Raw genomic sequence first — 22,729 nt, 5'->3', positions numbered from 1 at the left:
TTCTTTATTTCTTTAAAGACTTAATAACATTCATTATCCGCATATATTTTACACTGCTACACAGGGTTTGGGTTTTTGGGTTTTTGTGTTTTTGGGTTTTGGCTTAAATTCTCTATCGGATTGGAATATAATTTCGCTAGTTATGCCCTTAGCCTATTAACATTTAACAATTGGTTTGGTTTCATCATACAAGAGAGAGGGTTACGGGGTTACACATACAGATATGCCTTAAGGTGCGCGTCATACGTATAAGTTCAGTGAAACGGATGAATGGGATGAGTGTCGTGATTGGAGAGAGAGAATGGATGAGAATAGCGATATATATATTCGTAGATCCCCCACCCCGATTATGTCTAGGAGAACTGTAATCGTAAATACTACTGCCGTACGGAGAAAACTATCCTTAAAATATATACAATCTTAGGCTACGTTTATTTCTGGGATCCTTAAAGCAATACAAACGGGAACCGAAGAAAATAATGGAAATCTATAATATCTGTGAGTATTTTTGTACGCCTTTACATCGGTATATCTTCTTCTAGTCTGTCCTTAATCTAGGCTTTAGTTGGGACCATCTCTAGACCTTATTTATTCGTTATTTCTAGCACAAATGGAATCTGTTTACACCCTTTCTTCCTCCAGAGGATCTGCTTAGCCTAGGAGATGATTAAATACTGGGATCTCCGAGTCCCTAATGGGTTTTTTGGCTACTTGCTTGGGCTTTAATCTTAGATCTATACAGTATCTTTCAAGCATACGTGTGGTGTGTATTCTTTTCTTTATTTGTATTTCTTTTGTGTTGAGCATTTTCTCGGGAGCTAAGAAGCGGAAAGCCCAAAGAGGAACAACGACGTTCTATGGTGGAAATGGCCCTAGAGCCCGTCTAATAATTATCTATAGATATGTACAGACACACACTGAAGCAGGACCGATACGCGGCGTATACTGGATGTAAATGCAAATATTTACAAAGAACTTGATGGGATTTTCCAACCAAACAATGGAGGCCCCTTCTCCTCGTGCTCCTCCTCCACGTCCTCGTCTCTATTGGCCAACATCTTTGTTAATTGTTATCTACGTGGAGCAGCGTCCACGTTTAATTGGGTCGACAGCAGAGTCCTCCTGCTGCAGGTCCAGTGGCAGCAGCACCTCCGATGGCCGCTCCCTCGGACCGTCAGGGCCGTCGGAAGGCTACACAGAAAGGCTATTAGGACTGGCAGCGCGTAGAGGGAGATGCGTGCAATTGATTTGGAAGCTAATATGCGTGACCAGGGCGCAGATGAGCCCGTGCCCCACACTGATGATGATGAGGCTGCCGCACTGGAGGAGGCGGCACTCGCCGCCGCCGAGGTGGCCGCTGCGGGGCGTCGGCTCTTCTTCAGCTGCTTGTCTGCTGGGGAAAGCGAAAGGAGAACAGTGGGAAAAGTTACGAATCTGCGGGGGTGGGTGTGGGTGGGGAACAACTGTTGCTGATGATTGATGATCGCTTACCTTCCAGCGGGGACTGGGACTTGTCCAGCGACTGGCGGGACTTGGACATGACCGTCTCCCGTGACTCGAGCACGGGTATCCTCTGGTGCTTGTCGCTCTCCACGCTCTCCTCGTTGCTCTGCCAATACACGGAGGAGATTTTGGCGACACACTGCAGGCGGGCCGCCGGGCAGCCCCGGGAAATGCAAGAAGGAAACGGGAAAACTTTCATCAAATCTGTGTACATTGATAAATGTGCTCCCCACCGATGGGGATCGGGGGGATAATGCGGCTGGAGGTGCACTCCTCCATGGCTCCATTGCTGTTATTCTCTTGACGGCACAGTAAAAGTTTTATGTTTTCATTAACTCCCAGCGTAACCCAAAAATTACCCGCATACTCGTATATTCCGGCGGACATCTCCCACGGACGGAGGACACTTAAATGTACGAGGACACACACACAGGACACATATGCAAACGGACAGGACAGTGACCCTCCCTGGGCGGCTGCACAGTGGAGCAAAATGGGGAATATTTGGCTGTTATCGAGGCTTTACTGTAACCCCAAAACCATAGATTTCCCTGCCACTGTGCCACCCCCGTCTGCCACCCGCGTTCGCATGAAATTTTGTGGCTTGTTCGACATACATTTGCACTTGCAACCACCCCCCGCCCCCCACCTATGTGATGTGGCGAATGTGCGGATTGGTCAAAGGGGGCGGGGGCAGGGACTGGAGTGGCGAGCGGTCAGGGGTGAGTGGTTGTGCTGCCAACTGCGTCCGAATGGATAATAATCAACATGAGCTGCCGTGTTATGTTGTCGCAAATTGAATCAGAAGAGCGCTCTGCTGCCCTGCCCTGCCCTGCCCTGCCCTGCCCCCCTCCTGTCGCCGTGAATGTATCAATTTTCATGGCTGTAATCAGCTTAAAGCCAGAGCCAGCCCCCCGTGACGCCCTCCCGTGACGCCCCCCCGTGACTCACCTTCAGCTTCATGTCGCCGTGCTTGAAATGTCACCCGCGGACGCGGAACTCCAGCCCCAGCCGGGCCACCTCCAGGCCCTCGCGGCCCACAATCAGCGGCTCGTAGGGCCGCAGCAGCGAGCGGTTCGCGTGCATCCCGTTAATCAGCCAGCTGAGATGGCAGACCGGCTTGGAGGCCGCCGAGGTGCAGTTGACGCGCACCATGTCGCCAATTTGGTAGCGCGGCTGTCCGCCGGTGATCTGTGGTCCGTGCTTCGGTGTCACTGCAATTGGAATCGAGAGACGGGAGAAATGCGGCGGAGATTAGTGAGATGCTCGTGGATTTAAGGATTGGCGCGGCAGTCGGCAGCCGGCTGTGGATGGGTTGATGGAGGAGCCAAAGAGGTGCCTGGGGAAGTCGATTGGGTTTTGCCTTTCGGTGGGTGGACAAGGGGCTACTGCTGTATCTAATGGCTTATCCTACGATGCATATCCCGCCCCCTTTGGAGCGTGGAGAGCGACCCTCCATTGCCATTCCACTTCGATGATTGCATTCCCCTCCAAATGAAGTTGTTTGCCACCGAAAAAGATTGATTGATAATTTGGTTATTGGTTTCCAAACAGAATTCTATTTCGCTGGCCAATTAAAGCCCCTCTCCCTCCGCCCCAGACCCAAAAACTAAACAAAATGGAGGCACATACATATCCATATATCCTATAATAAAACACTGAACACAAAAATGTCTATGGCTATTTTTACACGCTGTTGCGTTTGATTTTTCCTCTTTTTTTCCTGCTTTGTGGGCCCTGCCTGCCCGGATGAATGTTGCCCATAATGGAGAGCATACAACGTGCAACGTGCAACATACAACATGCCCGTAGTGCCGTCCGACTGTTGGCTGGCCGCCTGCCAAATGGGTCAACGAGGGGGAAAAATCGAAGGCGCATAATCGATAAATTCCCATTGATGAAAACTTGCAGCAATTTAAAAGGAAATACGCGAAAATCCCAGCAGATTTTTCACTAAAAATCTCCATAAATGCCTTTAAAATGGGAAAAGCTTCGAAAGTAGAGAAATTAAAAGGAAACTCCACACCAAAAAAGGGTCAGGAAAAAGTATTGTGCTTCTCCTTTTTCTTTGCCTTAGTTTCGGTCCCCTCTTTCTTATTGTTTTTCCTTGCTTTCTTCCTGCCTTTCGGAGTGCTCTTTCCACTCCCTTTGAACGGCATAAATTATTGTATTTTCAGCGACTATTTTTACGCCGCTTTGACATTGATTAAGCTGTGCATAGCCGCCCTTTTAGCCCCCCTCCCTGTCGATGGGCTCCAGATACTGGAGGGTATTCCAGGGCATATCGATCCATTTCCACTGGATCTGCAGTTCTCCTCCTCCCCCAAAGATACTGCCAGAAAACCTTAAGATCGTAAAGATATAGTGCCTCCTATGCACCACGAGGTATCTCCTTGTCGAGTCGTCGCTCCCAGGGCCCCCTTTAATATTTTGGCAAAATGTTGAAACATTTTCTACGCTTTTTTTCGTGGCGCCTGGGCGGGTGAGTAAACACTTTGTTGTCTGTTGCCTGTTGTCTGTTGTTTGTTGGCCGTTCGCTGTATCAATTGGTAATAATTGCTGGGCATTTTCATTATTTAGCCGCCATTGTGCGGCTTTGTTTGCCCAAAGGCTCTCTCGGACAAGGGATCAGGCCGTGGAGTCCGTGGAGGCCGTGGAGGCCGGGTCCGCGTGGGTGCCAGGGTTCCAGGGCATTGTCCGGCTCGTGGCTCTGGGACTCGGGGAACAATGGAATCAATTGAGCAACTGAAACAAATATCTAAGCAAATCCGATGCCTAAATAAACTAACAATTTTTCACCTTAATAGCCTTTGCTTTTGCCTTCGAAACGCACAAACCGAAAGGGGTCAAAAGGGCGCAGTACTCCTTTCGGAGGTGGCTACAAAGGAGGCTTTAATGGCAGATGATACCCGAAATAAAGCCAGAGCTTGTTTTAATCGAAACACATATCGATTTCCCCGATATTGTATCTTTCCGACTTTTATTTCATTAAATTTTCCGTGATTTTTCCATCAGAGCCAACAGAGTGCAAGCCACTCGCGCGGTGAAGGATTATGTGGAACCAATGCTGCCCCCCACCCGAAAGCCCCCACAGGATATTCTCCATCATATGCAGCTGTGGGGCGACGGGTCGACTGGGAGACAGTCCCCCGAGCATTCTCCCGTTTTCAATTTCCGCGCATACACTTCAATTATCGCTTTTGTCAGTCGTACAGTCGCTCGGTCGGTGGGTCACTCGGTGGGTCAGTCGGTGGCTACTGGACGGAGATGGCTCTAATCCAACAACTGGGTCAGACATATATTTTGCCCTGTCATAGCGCCTCATCATTTGCGGGCTTTGCCCAGTAATTGCATTCAATTATTCCAACCAGAATATCGTGTATCGTAAGCGGGGAGTTCCATTAGTTCCCTTCGCATGTCCCTTTTCCCATTGCACATTAATTTCAATGACATTTCTTCGATTCACGCCGCTCTGCTTAGAGCTCTGTTCCAGCAGGAAACACGCATCGCATCGATTCGCTGTACAAATGTCCCATAGGCGAACGGAGCAGAGAGAGTCCTGACTGAAACTCTCGCAAAACCCTTTTCCATCGCTCTTTCCGCTTCCCTTTTGCCTGTCACCTCTGTTGACTCTTCCTCCTCTCTTTCGCAGCTCTTTTCCTCGTCGCTTTTCCCAGCTTTTCCCAGCTCTTCCTCGTGTTTTTTTTTAATGGCTCACAAATTCATTAAGTTTATTGATCCGCAAATCGTCATAGTCATTATGCCTTTGATTTAATCCGCTTAAACCTGAACCGGCTGGAACCCGAGCCACCACCTCCACCACCCCCTCCCCCTTTAGACTGCCACACACTTTTTTTTCGCCATTAAATCCTGAGCGTAATTGAGTAATTTCCATCTGAAAACGGAAACGAGTGTAGGCTCTGATTGGTTGCCCCCCCCCTCCGACGTCTCTGTGTCGCACTCCCGAGCCATCGAGGAAATATTTAGTTAGCCTAATTATGCGATATACCAATTTTGATTGCCTCCATCCCCTGCCCCTGCCCCTGCCACCGCCCCTGCTCCTGCCCCAATTGAGTGGCGCTCAATGAGAGAGCGACGGAAATGAAGGTGAAATTTGCCCCCGTCTCCAAGCGCAATTGTGCCCCAACGACGACGACGACGACTGTCGATGATAAACATCATCATAATAATGAGAAACGTTTGGGGAACTCGAACTGGAGGATTATTTGGGTCAGAGATGTGTCGATACTCCAAGCATTTCATCCGCCTTCCAGGGGGTGGGGGGTTGGGGGTTGGGGGTTAGGGGGCCTGACGTCATGCATTTGGGGGTTTCCATGCGACAGTTTTGCGTGGAATTTATGCGAAATGATCTTGGGGGGAATTAGTTTTGAGCCGGAGACATGGTAGACAGCCATTCGGCGGTCTGTTCTTTGATTTCCGATGAAGATTCAGCTGTGACTCTTGACTACGACTCCATCTATGGCTTTAGCCTGCTCAGAAATGCACAGATTCCAAGTTTAAAGCCTTTAAATCTTTAATGGAATATCTGCCTTGAAATCGGACGGGGATGCGGAACCCAGCAACAAATATCCGCCCGCCGCATTCCCCTTTAATGAGCTTTCTCTCTCGAATGGGCTTTCTCTTTGGGATGAGACGGGGAGGAGGGGGGGAATGAATGAAAAGAAAAGAAAACTGAGAATTTATCTTTTCTTCACTTTGCTGCAAGGCCCCGTGCGGCACGGCACGGCCCGGCACGGCTTTCCACTGATATTAAACACGTTTACTCTAAGTTTTCCTCGGGAGCAGTTTTTCATATTGCGTTTGGCCATATTTTGCGCCATGTTTTGTTGGATTGCGCAAAAATTTCAAATTAAGTTGCACAGCGCAGAGGAGGGGCAGGGGGGATGGGGGAAAATCTGAGCCGGATGGCAAGTCTGAGGCACGGGCTAAATCTGAATCTGAATCGGAGGCCGAGGCCGTGGCCGAGGGAGTGTCTGAATCGGAGGCAGGGCTCTGGCGGTGCTCTGGCTGTAAGTGAGCAACGAATTGCATCACGTACATGGGCAATTTGCCAGCGGAATACAATACAAAGGATAAATACACACGCACACACACACACACACATACATGTGTATCCTGTAGTCGAGCAGAGAAACGGCCAAGAAAAGGGATGGCCAGAGCTTCAGCCTCCACACCTTCTGTCTCATTCTCGTTTATAGGTCCACCCGGTAATGGGGCCCACGAAGAAGGTATATATTATATGGGGATACAGATGCGGGAGACCTCTAAAGATGAGTATTTTTTGCCTGGCTAACAGGAGAGCAAGTTTCTAAGTATTTTTAGTGGTTTCTGTATGGCATTGAATACGAATTTCCCTGTATAGATATAGAGACTCACACCCCAACCTCTTTAGAGGGTATCCCCTAGTCGAAACACCCACCGACAGCTTTCGTTTTGCACTTCCTTTTGGCACAGGTTTTCTGGTCGAGAATTTGTGAATCGCAGCGCGAAACAATGCCGGGCATAAACTAAACAAATGTGAAATATATTTTATATATCTTGTAAAAGAGAACAAGAAAGAGAGGTGATGATGTAGAAAGAGAAAGGGAAGCAGAGAACAGAGGCAGGCAAATACTGAAACAGATTACTTTTCGTCGCTTCGTTCGCGCAGTGCAATTAATCTTGCCTTGAATGGTCTCCTCTCTGCTTTCCCCCCTCTCCTCTCTCCTCTCTGTTCTCCCCCTTTTCGTGTGTGTGTGTGTAGCCCACTTTCCCACCCCAGCCCATCCCCCCCCACTGAACACTTACCCACAACAATCATGTCCTCGTGACCGGAAACTGTCTGAAAGGAAGGCGCCTCGCCGGACACTTCGCAGCGATATCGTCCAGTCGACTGAAGGCTAACCGAACGTAAAACAACAACCACGTCCGTGGAGTTTTGCAGCTGCAAAAGAGGGGAAAAATGGGGCAAAAGAAAGTAAGAAAGTGCACAGTAAAAGTGAGTGAAAGCAGCATACGAGAATCCCTACAACAGGCTTGTTTTATTGGGGCTCTTCTGTATGGAAATTTGGTTAAAACTTTACAATTTTCTAGGTTGTTTCGTGCCGAGAGCTAAAGGCCGACTACTGGTTACCCTCTACAAGACGATCTTGTTCAAATCAAAAACCGTATTCCTGTCGTCTTCATCGCCTGGAGACTCTTCGTCCTCATCGTCCCCATCGTATTGATCGCCCTCGCCCTCGTCCTCGTCGTCGTCGTCGTCTTCCTCTTCCTCGTCGTACTCCTCCTTGGATGCCAAATCTGAGAGGGCATCCAGTATGTCCTCCAGCTCCTGGTCCTTGACGGGCATCACCTGATCCAGGTCTTCCGCCGAGGGCGAGACATTGTAGTGCCGCTCCATGGTCTGCTGGAGCCTGAGGGCATGGTCCATGTGCAGGACCCGCAGATACTCCTTCTGGGAGTCTACCAAGTCGATGGGGTCGAGGGTCGCGGGCTTGCGGATCCCCTCGGCGATCAGGCGTATGGCATCCTCGCGGTCGACGGGCGGCACGGACTGCTCGAGGGTTTGCAGTAATTTTGATTTCTTGTTGCCGAGCATTTTGTTAGTGGAGTAATCTTTCGGGACATTCAAATGGGATCTAGATCTAGGGTAACTAGATTGCTTTCCATAGCTTACCTCGACGTCGACTCCGGGCAGGGGAAACACCTGCCCCGGCGGCATGTCGCGCGGCACATAGCGGTAGAACTCGAACCCGTCCTTGTACCACTTCACGGAGTACAAGGACTCTCCGTCCAGATCAAACTTGCAGCCGAGCGCCGCGTCCTCGTGCCGCATTATGTGCTTGGGTATTTTGATTTCGGTCATTGTCAGGCCCTCCGCGGCCTCTGCAAATGGAACAGAAAGAGAGACAAAAAGAATTGTTTGTCAACTATTTTGTCACGACTTTAATAAGCCCCAGGCATTCTGCATGCTGCATGCTGCATGCTGCACGCTGCGCTCTCGGTTTCAATGCCAGAAACTAAGACCAGGACATAAATAACTGCCAGCGAGTGCATAAAAGTCAAGGAAATCGAAGGCACCGCCACCGCCACCCCAGAACGCCCTAGAACCAACGCCAGACTAGAACAATGCGCTTTTGTTTTGCCAACACAATGCCTCCGGATCCCAGAAGGGGATCCCCCGAACGAGGAATGAACGAGGCTAACTTGAGAAACGTGTCCTGGCTGAAAAGCGCTCCTCCGCGGCCTTCCCAGCGCCGTCTTTGGGGGAGGAGTGCTACGAGCTGTCAGGGTGCTCTGGCTTCTGGGGCTGGGGCTCTGCCTCTAGTTCGGGGCGTAACTTAACACTCGAGACAATGCCAGAGTGAAATGAAAAGTTGGCAACTTATTTAACAGCCCAAGACAAAGACGGGCCTCGCGTAGGCCCCTCCGCGTAGGCCCCTCCGCGTGCTCGCAGGGAAATTTGGGTCACGCAAATCGAGATATGGAATTAATATTGCAGAGCCCGAAATGAGCATCAGCTAGTCCTGAAAGTGGGCCAATCTCTGTCGATGGGGGAGACGTCTAAAAGTAGAGCAGTGCACTTGAGGAACACCCCTCCCCCCCCCCCCCCCCCCACTATCACAATTTAAAGGCTATTCTGAGTGCCGCCATTAACGCAACACTTTCCTAATTTGTTTAACAAAACAGTTGCTAACATTTTGTTGACTTTTCCGGGTATTCATTCGATTAGTCCCAACACTCGGTCCGCGTCCCGCATTGCGTCAGTGAGCAGCAGTAAGCCCTTCATTAGGTCCTCGGCCTACCTCCAGATACTCCAAGTTACGTTGTTGGAGTCCAATCAAATCAAAGCAAACCAAAAGTCAAACCACAGTGAAGCCCCGTCCTCGGAAGCCGATCTGCCCACGCTCTCATTAGAGCCCCGACCCGTCAACTGTTTGGGCAGCTATTTTCGGACAAGTTCAAGAATAACCGCAGCATTGGGGCCTAAAAATACAATTGTCCCCCCGCCGAGGGAGGCCAAGTGTGGGTCTAAAAATAAGTGCAGGATTTCATTACCAAACAGGAAGCGACGTTAAGGCCTTAAAGGCTTTTTTGACGTCGTTTCCTTGTGTTTTTTGTGCCCATTTCTTCTTTCTTTTTTTCTTTTTTTCTTTTTTTCTATTTTTTTTTGTATTTTGTGTTCGTTCAACCAAAAAGCCAGCAAAGCGACAAACAAACAAAAAAATAGAAGGCACAATGCACAAAGGCTTAAAAGAGGAGAACCTATGGAAAATGCAGGCTGTGGGAGACGACGACTGGGATACCCTTAACGCACAAATACCCCCAGGGCTGTAGCCTCTTGATATAAGAGGTTATAATTGATAAATGAATACAATGAATGGCGTTTCCTTTTCGCTTGTAATTATTTCCAAAATTCCCTCTTCTCTGCCTTCCAAAAATATTCTAAAACTCATAACTCCCTCCGTAAAAGGGTATAAAAGGGAAAAACAGCCGCCATTGCAGCCGATTATGATGATGCTGATGATGACGTTGATGATGATGAGGAGAATGGGGACGGGGATGAGGATTGGGCAGAAGGACGGCGCCCACTTTGGGCTTTTTGCTCCTTTGAGTGCATTTCCGCTTTGCGGCGGCAGCGGCGGCGTCGTTTGAGTTCCTGTTTTCCCATTTCCCATCAAGCGCCTCCGCCACCGCCCCCGCCCCCGCCCTGTGCGTGTCTTTGGCGGACACTTTGTGGGGCATAAACTCGTATTTCTGCGGGGACCACAAGTACAATTTAGTATTATGCACTCTCCACTAGTGGGGCGTACAACAGCTGCCTCCTCCAGCCGGGGACTGGCCGAAAGCCCCGCTCGTTGGCGGAAGACAAACAAAGTGCGTTGCCAAAAGGTTTCGCCGCACAAAAGCCCTTTTCCTCCTTGGCTTTGCCTTTGCCAGGCTCAACACAAAGGACTCTCCTTCGGTGTTAACTGGGAGTAAATGGAGTTTTTCGAAGGAAACGGCCGCAAAGCAATGAGGGGTTTGAGGAGGTACGAGATAATTGCAAAGGTGCGAATATCTTTGAAGATTCATACAAAATTACGCCTTTTAATACGTTTTTCTTTCACGCGATTGTGCGAAAATGTAAACAAATTTTCCCCACAGGACGGGGATTTATTTATAGGGGGGCAGCAGCTCATTAAAACGGGACTCTCTCTGCCATTCTGTTCAGAAATGTGCTGATGAGGTGATGGGCGCCCGAAAGTGAATTTTGACAAATGCCAAGTGCCGCCACAGCCACGCCCTGGGGCGGCTAATTGATAAGCCAGCGATTCGAAAGTTTTGTCATCTAACCTGAGCTTTAATTAAGAAGAGCCAGTGACAGGCAGCCAGAAGTCGAAAGACGGAAAGACGGAGAGACGGAGAAATGCTGCTCGCAGGGCGGGAAAGTTTTCCATTTGATGTCGTGTAAACGTCATAGTTGTGGTCGAAAGGGGCCCAGTCAGTGGCTCAGTGGCTCGGTGGCTCGGGTACACTCACCTTCACAGACAAAACTTTTGCTACTTAATTATTGTTGATTTTTAAATGATTTCATTTGCCGCCCGGGGCCAACAAATGTCAGCCACAGCCACAGACAAAAGTTTCCACCGACTGCGACTCCGACTCCGACTCTGGATGCGGATGCGGATCCGGAACCGAATCCTTCCCCCAAAATTGAGTTTCTTTTGGGGATTTAGTTTTGCCCCAAAATCTAATTCACAGAAATGCTAAGAGGCGGGGCAAGGCAGGGCAGGGCAGGAGGGGGAGGAGGCCCAGTGTCAAGTGCAGAAGTTTACGGGCCAAAGTTTAGCTTTGCATATCATTATGGCCGCTTCAAGGGGTTAACTCATCCAAATACTCATAGTGGCCCAGGGACCAGGCTCTGCTCTATATAAACTGCTAATCGACTTTCCAAGGGCTTTTATGGGTAATTTGCTTTCATCAGTTTAAAATTCGAGTTACATTTACGACAGCAGGGAAATTGTGTGCGTCTTAGTATTTCAATTAAAAAGGTAGTCTCTGCAAATCAGCTTCAAATATCCCCAATGCCGTGTGTTGAGAAATTATACTCTTATTAAAGTTTTCATTCACTTTCCCTATTCATGTGCCCATCAATGTGTTCTGCCGCTCGAGCACCTAGTTTTGTGCGCATAGCTGTGTTGTTTACAGCAACGCTCTCACACGCATAGCCACATCACACGCATACAGCGAAGCGTTTCGTTTCTGCATTGGGAACGTCGCGACGCGTCGCCTGATCTTTCAATTCCCTTTTGCCCGACTTCTTCTTCTTCTTGCGGAGTGGAGTTTGTCGTCGAAAGCTGTTCTAGCTGAAAGATGACATCATTTAGCTTCTCTCTCTCTCCTCAGACTAGGCGTGCAAGCGCTCTAAATTGTGTTGAGCGTAAGACCGAAAGACACCCGAAAGAGAGCAAGAGCTACTATTTCGTCATGGCAGAAAGCGAGAGCGAGAGCGATAGCGCGTCTCAGATGAACCTGGCGTGTTGTTGTTGTTGCGGAAAAGAAGAAGGAAGGCAGCGCGCGAAGGAGAATATCGCATGGGAGGAGAGGAATGCGGTCTGAATTTGGATATTTGGATAGAGAAGGAAAGACAGTGTCGCTTGATACATCTGTGTGTAAAAGGAGGTACTTGAAAATACTTCTCCACAGACCGTCCACTGAATGCCATTTGATACGCTTCAACAGAGCTGACTTTGCTTTTAGCCCTCATTTTCACTCTCGAATTTTTGGCAAGAACAAAACCCATGCAGAGGCAAAAACCAATCAAAATCATCTTTAGCCGAAAACCCATTTAGCAGCAAATGACAATAGAAGCGGATTACTCAAGCGGATTAGTTACACAATGCAAACAGGACGATCCAGTGTGCCCCCCGCCCCCGCTCCCTCATCCGCCCCTGGCCACGGCCTCCGTTTTGCGGGCCGAGCAATTGCAATTCCCAAAACAAAATCTGATTGTCATATGAGAGCTCTGTACGGCTTTGCTCTGCCTCGACAGCCAAATGCAAAATGCAATTAATTTTATTAGAGTCCATTGAAAACTCATTGGAAAAGAGGCAAGACACCAGAGATAGATAGAGAGCGGGGAGTGGCAGGCGGAAATTTATGGCCCTGCCAAGGCTTCACTTACAATGCAAATTTTTTCCAGACCAGACCAGAGAGGCGGCGGAAGGGGCGGAGCCAGAGACGGGGAGAAAGAAATTATGATGCGGCTTAGTCTGGGGCATGGAGCAGGGTTTTCGGATGGGGATCGATGGGGCAGACAGGCAGACCGGCAGACTGGCAGACTGGCAGACCGGATGCCAAGACTTGAGCAAATAAAGATGTTTTTGCCATGTTTCGCAGACGCCAGCAGCATCAATACGCATCAATCCTTCGGAGCCCCCTTTTAGGCCGGGCCCAGGCCCAGACTAGAACGTGCTTAATCTGCAATCAGAAGCGGAAGTTGCTCCCCATCCTGCCACTCCTCCCGAGCCACCCTCTGTCTCCTGTCTCCAGCTCCAGCTCCAGCTCCTTCTGCATCTCAGTTTCAGTTCTGTTTCAGAGTCTGCCTTTGACGATGAGTGCATCGTTGTCCACAGAACGGGAGCACGTCTGCCCCTTCGACCCAGAGCCCCAAACAGCTCCCAGTTGTCAGCTCAGTGGAGCTTTTGCTGCATTGCAGGCGCACTTTCATTTGCATATCTCACAGTCCAGCAACAACACAACACAACAAATATCTATATATATGTACATACATACATATATAAAAAAGAATAATGAAAGATGAGAGCTGCATATACCCGTACTCGAGTACTCGAGGACTAGTACTTTTATTCGCATTCGCATTCGCATTGGTATTCGTGCAGAAAAAACTTGGCAACAATCGATCGATGCCCCCCAATGCCCCTGCAATAGACGGATGGAGGGTTAATCGCAGGGCAACAAAGTCAAAAGTTTCTCTTTCGATGGCATTCGATGGAATTTTTGTGCCAATATTTATTTGTGTTTGTTGTTTGCTTCCCAAAAGTTGCATTCCATTCTGTCAGCGGGCGCTGCAGGAGGGGAGGGCATTCTGGGAGGGCAGCGTGGGATCGAACCATCGAATCATAGCGGAAAAAACTGTCTGTTCAGTCGGAAAAGTGAATCGTTATGGTTTCAGATCAATCTGTGGCTCCCAGGGAGGACCACGAGGAGCCCCTGGTTGTGGACAGCAACAACAACCTGGCAGAAATCGATGGAGATTAATATATTTAAATAATGCAAGAACATTTGTTTGATCTGTTTCTTTGTTGGCTTTTGGAGGGCTTTAGCTTGTGTCTATTGATGGTTAAACGCTGCCTGGAAGGGGTACTATCTCCGCTACTATCAAGTTAAAATCCATCTCCCGCTTGGCGGCGTCGTCCAGCGGCGGCTGTGGCGGCGGGGGGGCTGGTTGGGGCACAAACCTCAGTTGTGGATCGCCAACGAGGCTGCGCGCCAGCCACAGGAAGGGCTTCCCCAAATTGTAGTCCTTCTTCACCGATATATCGTAGCGGCCATTTCTGAACTGGGGGCCTTGGCCGTAGCGATGCTGCAGGTCCACCTTATTTCCGCAGACGATCACGGCTCCTTGGAAACGGCTGGCCTTGGCGAAAGCCGTTTTCCATTCGACAACGTTTTTGCACGACGTCTTCGAAGTGACGTCGAACAGGACTATGGCGCACTCCGGCTTCACCTTCAGCTCGCCGTGGGTCTCCCACACCACGAAGCACATGGGGCCGCGATTGGTGTGGAAAACAAGCTCGTGGCTTTCGCGTTCCGCTGCAGCACCGCCGTCGCTGAACTCCCCACTCAGGTGGCGGTTGATGAAGGACGTTTTGCCAGTGCCTCTATCGCCAAGAATCGCGCAGTTAAACCGTGGCATGTTCCTATTCATTTCAGTCAGTTCTTTCGCTTGGGGGCTCTGCCTGCAAATTGATTTGATTTTCGTAGAAATGTGTTTGTTTTCCCTTTGTTTTCGCACAAACCGAATGTCCTCTCGAGGCACCACAGGACCTACTTACTTCTTAGATTTCCCGTGAAAAGGAATAATTTGGAATAATGCGTGACAGCGTGACAATAAAAACTTCTAACTGAACGAAACGTCAGATTTTCCATATGGCAAGGCCCTGTTGCTTGAACAGTAATCGATAGGTCGTAGGGTTGATATTTTACTCATATCGGCGCCAGGTAGCGAGGCGAGTGAGCAAGGACTTCCAGACCTTTCTAGAGCCATTCCATTCCTAGAGCCCAAGACTACGCCCCAAGTGCTGCCTGTTCCAATAATTCGACTCGTTTATTAGCAGTCTTCTATTATTGCTCCTAATTAACGCAAATTCTGTCGTGCCGAATAAGGAGAGATTTCGGGGCTCGCAGGCCAAAGGGACGACTATTTTCTTTAATTAAAATATCAATTAAATTGCTGAGCATTCACAATTACTGGGCAACGCTCACGGACAGCTGCAATAATATAATTAAAATTCACTTCGACTTGACATTCGGCAGGAATGGAATGGATTGGCGCCCACACATCAAGGAATCAAGGAATCATGCAATCAATTAATTCGATTAAATTGAAGGCATCGATTTTAACGTTTTATGATTAATTACATTGCGTGGAGTGCAGTGCCCGGAGGCAGGCGGGGCATGCAGCATTAATGCTGGCTAATTTCTACTTAAGGAATCAAATTGATAAAAGACAAAGCCGCCCCTCGGGTGGGCTCCATATTAGTCAAAACAAAGTTAGATGTAGATGGATGATGAATTAGTTTGACAGATTATAGTAAGTAATTGTTGCGTTAGAAGTCTGGGGAAAATCAAGAGAATTCCTGAGAACAAGACCATTGGGAGAGGGAATATGGCATGAATGAATGTAGCATAAAGATATGAATATAGATGGATGGCTTAAGCCTTAAAGATTACACATTGATTCACTCGTTCATCGATTCCATGTGCCCCAAGCAGCACATCACACCTCATCCCCTTCGGCACCTCATCGAGTGGCGTTCACTCTCACTCTCTTAATCGTGAGGAAAATCACTTGATAATAATACTCGTACTTGTGGGTATTTATGAGGCCTGAAGCATGCCAGGCAAATCCTTAATAAACTCCCCTCGAAGGCGCTTCAAGTGCTCGGCTCTGGATTTGGATTTGGACTCGTTCTTGCTCTGCTCTGCAGACGGTGGGGCTGGGAGTGCGTGTCGCTCAACATTAGTTTCATGTGCTGCCAATAAATGTGTACTTCCTTCGGACAGTGGCTCCTTTTGTTGGTTACAGTTTGGCCGAAAGTGTGCTCGCCACGTTGACTTAATTTCATTATTTGCTGCCAGCCCGAATACCCCGGGACTGGGGGGTAACAGGAGAACCTGCAGGGACTCCACCGACTACTGGGTGTCCTTCTGTCGAGGCCCCCCCCTGTGTTCCCCTCTGTGTTCCGTTTCTTTTTGCGGCATGCGTACGTGACCTCATAATAGGAAAATAAGATTTCTATCTATAATTCAGGCAGTGCGCTCCGCCAGCTAAGTGCCAGCAAATAATAATCATTTCTATTTCGCTTTTTTCGAGGGAGTTTGTCTAGACAGAAATTGTGTTTGTCAGTAATTATTATTTCGCTCTCTGTCTCTCGTATTTTGGAGAGGGAAAGGGAAAGGGGAAAGGGGCACCACACCGCACCGCACCACATCGCAAGTTTCTTCCTTAAACACCGAGCACATGGATGTCCATGGACGAAGAAAGTTTTTTCTTTCCGCTTTGACAAGTTTACCGCAAAAGGAAACGGAAATGGAAATGGGGAAAAACTTAAACATGTTTATTTATTTAATTAAATGCGGCCTCATGAAACTTTTGTACTGTATTTATTCCGCCCTCTCTCCCTCCCTTTCGTGGTCTTTTTTTTTGCTAGCAATCAAATTAATTAAGTTGAACGACACACACACACACACACACACACACACATGGAGGGCAAAAAATAATATTAATAAAATATATTAATTGCATTTGTCGGTCGCTAATGAAAGATGTGTAAATAATGGAATCGAATTTGTGCGAATTTATGTTTTAATTTATGGAAAAATGCCAAAACGTTTAATTCATTCGTGGACAAAAGACATGTGGCCCAAAGACTGTGTGGCAGCTCTTCCGCCTTCGATTGCGAGTGCCACTGATTGCTCTACCACTTTCGAAATGCCTGAATTATTCACGGCCTGAGACAGGCCGCCAGCTATGGAGGAGTCAAAAGTCTCCCAACCCCCGGCCGAGGGGCTCAACCGCGACTGTTGCTTGTTTGCCAGTTAATTTTGTTTAGTTTTCGCCAAGCAGTTTGTTGAACTTAATTAAAAATAAATACCAGGCAGTGGCAAAAGTTGTTGTTTATTCATGGCAACGGCAACATCAAGGGCAAGGGGTGGCGGTGGGGGAGAGAAAGGATTTCCTTTGAGGAAATTGGGCCGGGTCGGGACCCAGCCTCTGACAGCCTTGACTTTGCCGGGGACTTTATCTCAAAGGGGACCTCCCCATCGATTATTGAGTGAATTTTGAATGAATTTATCATTCAGGGCAGGGGGTGGGGGGCAACACATGGCGCATGATTTATTTAATATTCGAGGGGATGGGTTTTCCAGCCGGATGATAAAGTTTTTCCTTACCGTAGCAGAGCTGCAGGAGGATCCAGGCGAGGATGAGGTGGCGACGTCTATAGTGTGGCGCATCCATGTTGCTGTTGCATCAACCTTCCCTCTCTCTCTCTTTCTCGATAAGTTCTCCGAACAAGTTTCCTCGCTGGCTTTGGCTTTTTTCTTGGGTGCAACTTTAATTTTTCAATTTGTTGCGGAAATTTCGGTTATTTTTCTTATTCATACACTCTCTCTAGCTCTCTCTGGCTCTCTATCTCTATCTGTGTTTGCTTTTGCTTCGTTTGCGTTTTCCTCTTGTCTCATTCGTGCAATGCAATAAATTTTCCCTTGACCGCCAACGAGGGAAAGCGTCAACCAATTGCTTTTCTCGCCCTGGCTCTGGCGCTAGCTCTGTCGCTGGCTCTGGCTCTGTCGTCTGCTTATTTATATTTATTTTCCACGAGCCCGTTGCTATTTGCTCTTCCCATTAAGCGTGCTCCACTGTACAGTACACACCCCCGCAAGCACACAGACGGCAGTCGCATTTACATGCCATATCCTGTATCCCGTATCCCGTATCCTGTGTGTGTGTATGTGTATGTGTTTGCTCCTCTATTTGGCTATGGCTATGGCTTTTTCTATTTCTATTTCTATTTCGGGCTTCCTCCGTCGCTCAGCGCACTGTATTTAATTGAAACATCGGCAATGGTCTGGCAGGATCCGTGTGGCAGGATTGGCAGCCTGTGAATGGTAGAAAATAGACACGCATTGAATATTTGAATATTTATCTGGGTTCAAGTTGAAAGACTCTCTTCGGAGGGTCTAGGCCAAGTGTCATTAGGGGTTGTGTCTTAAGTGCCGAAAGTCTTACCAGCTCCCAGGGCTTACAACATTGTTTATTTGCGTCAACAAATGGAAATAGTGAGGCGTATTCCTCGTATCAATAGATCTCGTGATTCCCCAGTAATTATACATGTTCTAAGGCCATAAATCATGCATCTCCTGCGTAATCGTGCATCCGTACGGCTGCGGCTGCATTCGCAAATGAATGAATATTTGAGTGAATTCTACGAGTATATTGCAGGCCCCCGGCTGGGTTTCCCTCAAAGCAAATTTACTCAAGCATTTCCGAGCGGGGAGGGGGGCAGGGGGGGGGCAAGACCTCAAGTGACAAAGACAATTGTCCTGCGTCCTGTGTCCTGCGCAAACAGCAAACCGAATGAATTAATCATACAATTTATGGCCAATAAATGATAATATGTATTAAATGCTCTCCCAGCCAGGAAGCAGGGCGTCCCTCGGAGGGCATGGAGGACGATAGAGAGCCCTCGGATCGGAGGACATGCTCGAGCCCAAAAATCATTGAGTAGAGGCATAAATTAACAATCATCTCGGGGCAGACGACACACGGGCGGGCGATTGTGTAATTGTTCTTGGGTTCTGTTTTGGCCAAAAATTAAATTTGCATAAAATCAATTAAAACCGAAAATCCACCCGGAAAACCAGCAACGTGGGGGGGAGCGGGGTGAAACGGGAGGAAAGGAAAGCCTTTTTGGGGAAAAGTTTGCCAAAATGAAAATCATGTTTTGTAATTAGAGGCCATGAATAATTTTAGCACCTTGTTGTCAGCTATTTTAAGATGTGGCTCACACGGATACGGCCCCCCCCTCCCCCCCTGTCGAACGGGGCGAACGAGTGGCTTATGCAAAATAGTTGGAGCACACACTGCGTATACTTGATGTTTGGCCAAGTCTCAGTCTTTTGCATAATTAATTATGTGGTAGTCATGGCACTGGCACTGGCACTGGCACTGGCACTGGCTTGTTAAATATGCAAATATACATATACACCGTCGCACAAGGTCTAGAAGGACTCTTGGACGGGGGTCACTAACATCTCTGCTGTGGCTTCTGTATCCTGCATCCTGTGTCCCGTATGCGTGCAGTACATGGACATCTTTTGGCCGGATTTGTGCCACAAATTGAATTTCGGCTCTCTTTAAAAGTGCTTTCCCTCTGCCGCTTTAAAGCGGGGCAGGCACCAAACGACACTGGATGTTGGCCAGAGATTTGCCCATAAGGCCATGTTCAATGGCTTGTCGCAACACACAGAAAGTCATGTGGCACACACATGGAGGAGGAGGCGACGAGTGCTGGGGTTAGGAGCAGAGGCTTAGGCTGCAGCAGGCGCCCATGTGGGCTGTGGATGAGCGAGCGAGGTCTCTGAATGCCAAGCGAAGAGATGACTGAATGGCTATACGGGAAGTGCCTCACTGACTGAATGACTGCCACTGCTGTAAGTCTGTTTGTGTGTGTATTAGCCCATTGTAAGTGTTGGGGCCATGGCCAGCTCTTGTTGGTGGGGCACACTTTTCGGCACTCTTTTCCCTTCAAATTTGAGGGAATTTCGGTGAAGGCTTGGAGTCCAACAAGAGCTTAAATGCTCATTTAAATACTAAAAATACAGGACACACATTGTCAGTATTTAATTTCCCTAAAATATACCAGATCTGATCAATTCGTGCAACAAATGAATGCAAATTTGAATAAATCGAAAGCAAATCATTGGGAAATAATTGTTATGGGCCGCAATCAAATACAATTTCGGAGAAGCAAACAAATAAATGCTGCCTATATTTCCCCACAAATTAAACCATAATAAAAAAAAATAAAAAATGCTCCAGGACACTGGTTTGTCCTGGCCGAAAGCCCATTAAAAACATGGCCAATGAAATAAATTTCAAAAATTGCCCCCACCCCCACTCTAAAATATGTTTTCCCAATAGCGGCCTGGCTGGTTGGACAAAATCTGGTTTTATTTTCCTTCTTGCGATATCATTTTTTTAGTGCCAATTGATGGGGTCGTAAAAGCGTCTAAGCGTGGAAGTGACCTCTCGGGGAGTTTAGGAATTTAACGGTCCACCAGAGGGACACGACACTGTGTCCCGTCCCTGCCGTGTGCCCCTCTGGAGCCACCTGCAACTAAATGAGACTAATGAAAGTCCATAATTCAGAGTCCGGCTCAGGGTCTAAAATTAATTGGCATTGTACGGGAATTTAATAAATATACTAGTGTGCGGGGGGGTACGGGGGAGTACGGGGGCGAATGGTAATGGCAATAGATGGCTATATCTGGGCTATAGAATTTCATAATTATAATAATTTATGTTGACACCTGAGGCGTGTGCACAAATTGAACAGGGGATGGCCCCGAGGTCCGCCAAGTTAATAAAACTTTAAGTTACAATTTCTGTGTGTCCCTCTCTCGCTTTCCCTGGGGAAATCTGTAGGAAATTGTTTGTGGCATAATACTTACTTATGACTGGTATTTTTCTTGTTTCTTTTCGTGGTGGCTCGAAGGAACTTGAAGGAACCGCCGAGGTGCTGAGGTGCCGCTCGGACCTTGGAGTCGCTATTCGCGGGAGCTTGTGGTGGGTTTTCGAAGGAGGTGTTTTCTCTCTGGTTCTGGCCTCAGAGTCGAGCTAGGAGTCGCTTGGCCACGTGCATAATAATAACAAATGATTGGTTGTCACGCACGTAACGGTACTTTCATTCATAATTTATGCATTTTAATTTGTCAAAACGTTGGCCAAACAGCCGACAGAGTATGAGTACGAGGGAATCCCCCTTTGCTGAAGGAAACACTCACAGACACAGGCGCACACGCACACACATACGCGGGCGCGAGAACTTCTTGATGAATATGAATATGAATTTCTGTTTAGAGACTTCTTAGTTTTGCTCTGTTATCCTTGCAGCCTGTGTTTGCTTCGAATACTTTTTATTCATAATTTGTACTCGCTCACACACTCACTCGCACTCCGAACACCCACGACTGGGACCCACACACGCACGATGGTGGCCGTGTGTTCGGCTAGAACGCGTCTGGGGGGATACTCGTGTGACCAGGCCACGGAAGGAGCTCGCAGGAGTTTCGGCGTCGCGTCGTCAACCACACAGCACCAATAACCGACCAAGACTAAAAGCTTTGCTCCCCTTATTACCTGCTTTTTACAGGCGGCCCCACACACACAGGGCGCGCTCCACAGCGGGCCGGACGCGCACGAGGACGTCGCAGGATAAGAACGGAACACGAGAACGATGCACGGCTCGGCAAAAGAGTGGGTGTGGATGGGAACGAATGGGAGAGTAAGTGCTCCGTTGGAGGCATAAACTAGTTCGCGTTGTCTGAGGTTACGACTGTGCTCGGGCCGAACGAAGGGAAGAGAGAGAGCTGGAGAGCATCAGAAAAGAGAGCAACACCTCGCTCTTTGTTTGTTGCGATTCCACATTGTTCCGAATACTGTTAACAGGCATGTTAGTTAGCTTTACAGTGCCAGATAACAGCATTATGTTAAGGTGTGAAATGTGTACTCTAACATGGGGCTGTTACGGTATGGAACTGTTAAAATAGTGGGATCATTTTAGGGAACCAACAGCTTAACAGGAGCTGTTATAGAAACTGTACAGAGCAGAAAATAACATAACATAGCTCTGCTAAAGAAAGAGCTGTGTGCTTTGAGGGCAGCCTATGAACAACAAACTATTCCAGATTTTAGGATTAAATTATATTTAATATTTAAAACTAACATAGCTCGAACAAATGGAGCCAAGGGAAATGTTAGTTTACGTAAAAAGTAAGCTGAACACAGCAATTAACAGTGCACCCTGAGTATTCGTCTGACTATTTCTCACTAGGTGCTTTCATAGCTGCCAAAATCTATAGTAGATTGCTCTATTTAAGATCTCTCTGTTCTGTGGTCTGTAGTTCAGAGTTTTTCTGTTTCCGCTGTAGTTCTCCGCCGTGGAGCATTCGTGCAGGAATCTGGGTTCTGTATTTTCTCGCCTATGGCTACAATGTAGCTCTGTGGGCTATACGCCATGTACCATGTTGTACCATATTAGCTTCAGTTGCTTCTTGGCCGGAAGCAATCATTAGGAGGCACCCATTGTCATCGCTGCTTAACATTTTCTCTGGCATTCCCTCTGTCCCTCTCGGGTAATTCTTGCAGGCACCTGTTTTTTGTAGGTTCTGCCCTGGAATGCCCGGAGATTGTGTGCCCAATCCCACGGTGCAGACTGGTGTCTTTAATTCGTATGTATTGTATGTAGAGGCATCGTATGTAGAGCTGCCAGTTTACTAATTTTTCCGCCAAAGGGAGCCAAGTCTGAGTGGTGCTGTCCGACCAGCAGGACTTTCGCTTTAAGCCCATCCTCTGGCCTCCGTTAAGTCCTCCGCAGAGCCTGCATCAATCGTTCTGGCAACACCAATAAGAAAAACAAAGGAAACAAGTGGATGGAAGAGGGAGTAGGAGCCAGGGCCAGAGAGCCAGAGGAGATGTAGTGTATGAGAGAGGAGTATGTGTTGTGGAGCAGATCTGGAGAGCTGGAGATTGGTAACACACACACACATCCATCCCCCCACGCCCCACAACCCACTGAAGCATCAATAGAAAATACCAATAACATCGACATCATCCTATCCTCCGCATCATTAGCCCAAACAAAAACTGCTGACTGGGGCACAATGCCAGCAGGGAAATGGAGAGAGCAGCTCGTTCTCAGGACTCTTCTCTCCT

At 48.1% G+C, this 22,729-nt stretch overlaps 2 protein-coding genes across 2 annotated transcripts; both read right to left on the bottom strand.

Moving 5' to 3' along the window:
• Positions 1-21,110, bottom strand: LOC6595424. Its single transcript, XM_026988982.1, has 7 exons — positions 20,467-21,110; positions 17,185-17,892; positions 8,180-8,388; positions 7,312-7,447; positions 2,455-2,717; positions 1,492-1,642; positions 1-1,393 (listed from the first exon to the last, which is right to left on the bottom strand). Exons 2-5 carry the CDS (start codon positions 17,249-17,251, stop codon positions 2,485-2,487), a joined length of 645 nt encoding a protein of 214 aa, XP_026844783.1. The 5' UTR covers positions 17,252-17,892; positions 20,467-21,110; the 3' UTR covers positions 1-1,393; positions 1,492-1,642; positions 2,455-2,484.
• LOC113565806 (prothymosin alpha-B) lies at positions 7,510-8,126 on the bottom strand. Its single transcript, XM_026988983.1, has one exon. The coding sequence runs from the start codon at positions 8,099-8,101 to the stop codon at positions 7,640-7,642; it is 462 nt and encodes a 153-aa protein (XP_026844784.1). The 5' UTR covers positions 8,102-8,126; the 3' UTR covers positions 7,510-7,639.
• Positions 21,111-22,729: the final 1,619 nt, after the last annotated feature.

This window comes from Drosophila persimilis, unplaced genomic scaffold, assembly GCF_003286085.1.
Source record: "Drosophila persimilis strain 14011-0111.01,24,50 unplaced genomic scaffold, DperRS2 tig00000191-arrow-pilon, whole genome shotgun sequence".
NCBI lineage: Eukaryota > Metazoa > Arthropoda > Insecta > Diptera > Drosophilidae > Drosophila > Drosophila persimilis.
Note: the sequence above shows the minus strand (reverse complement) of the source record. Positions and strands in the feature narration are given on the sequence as shown.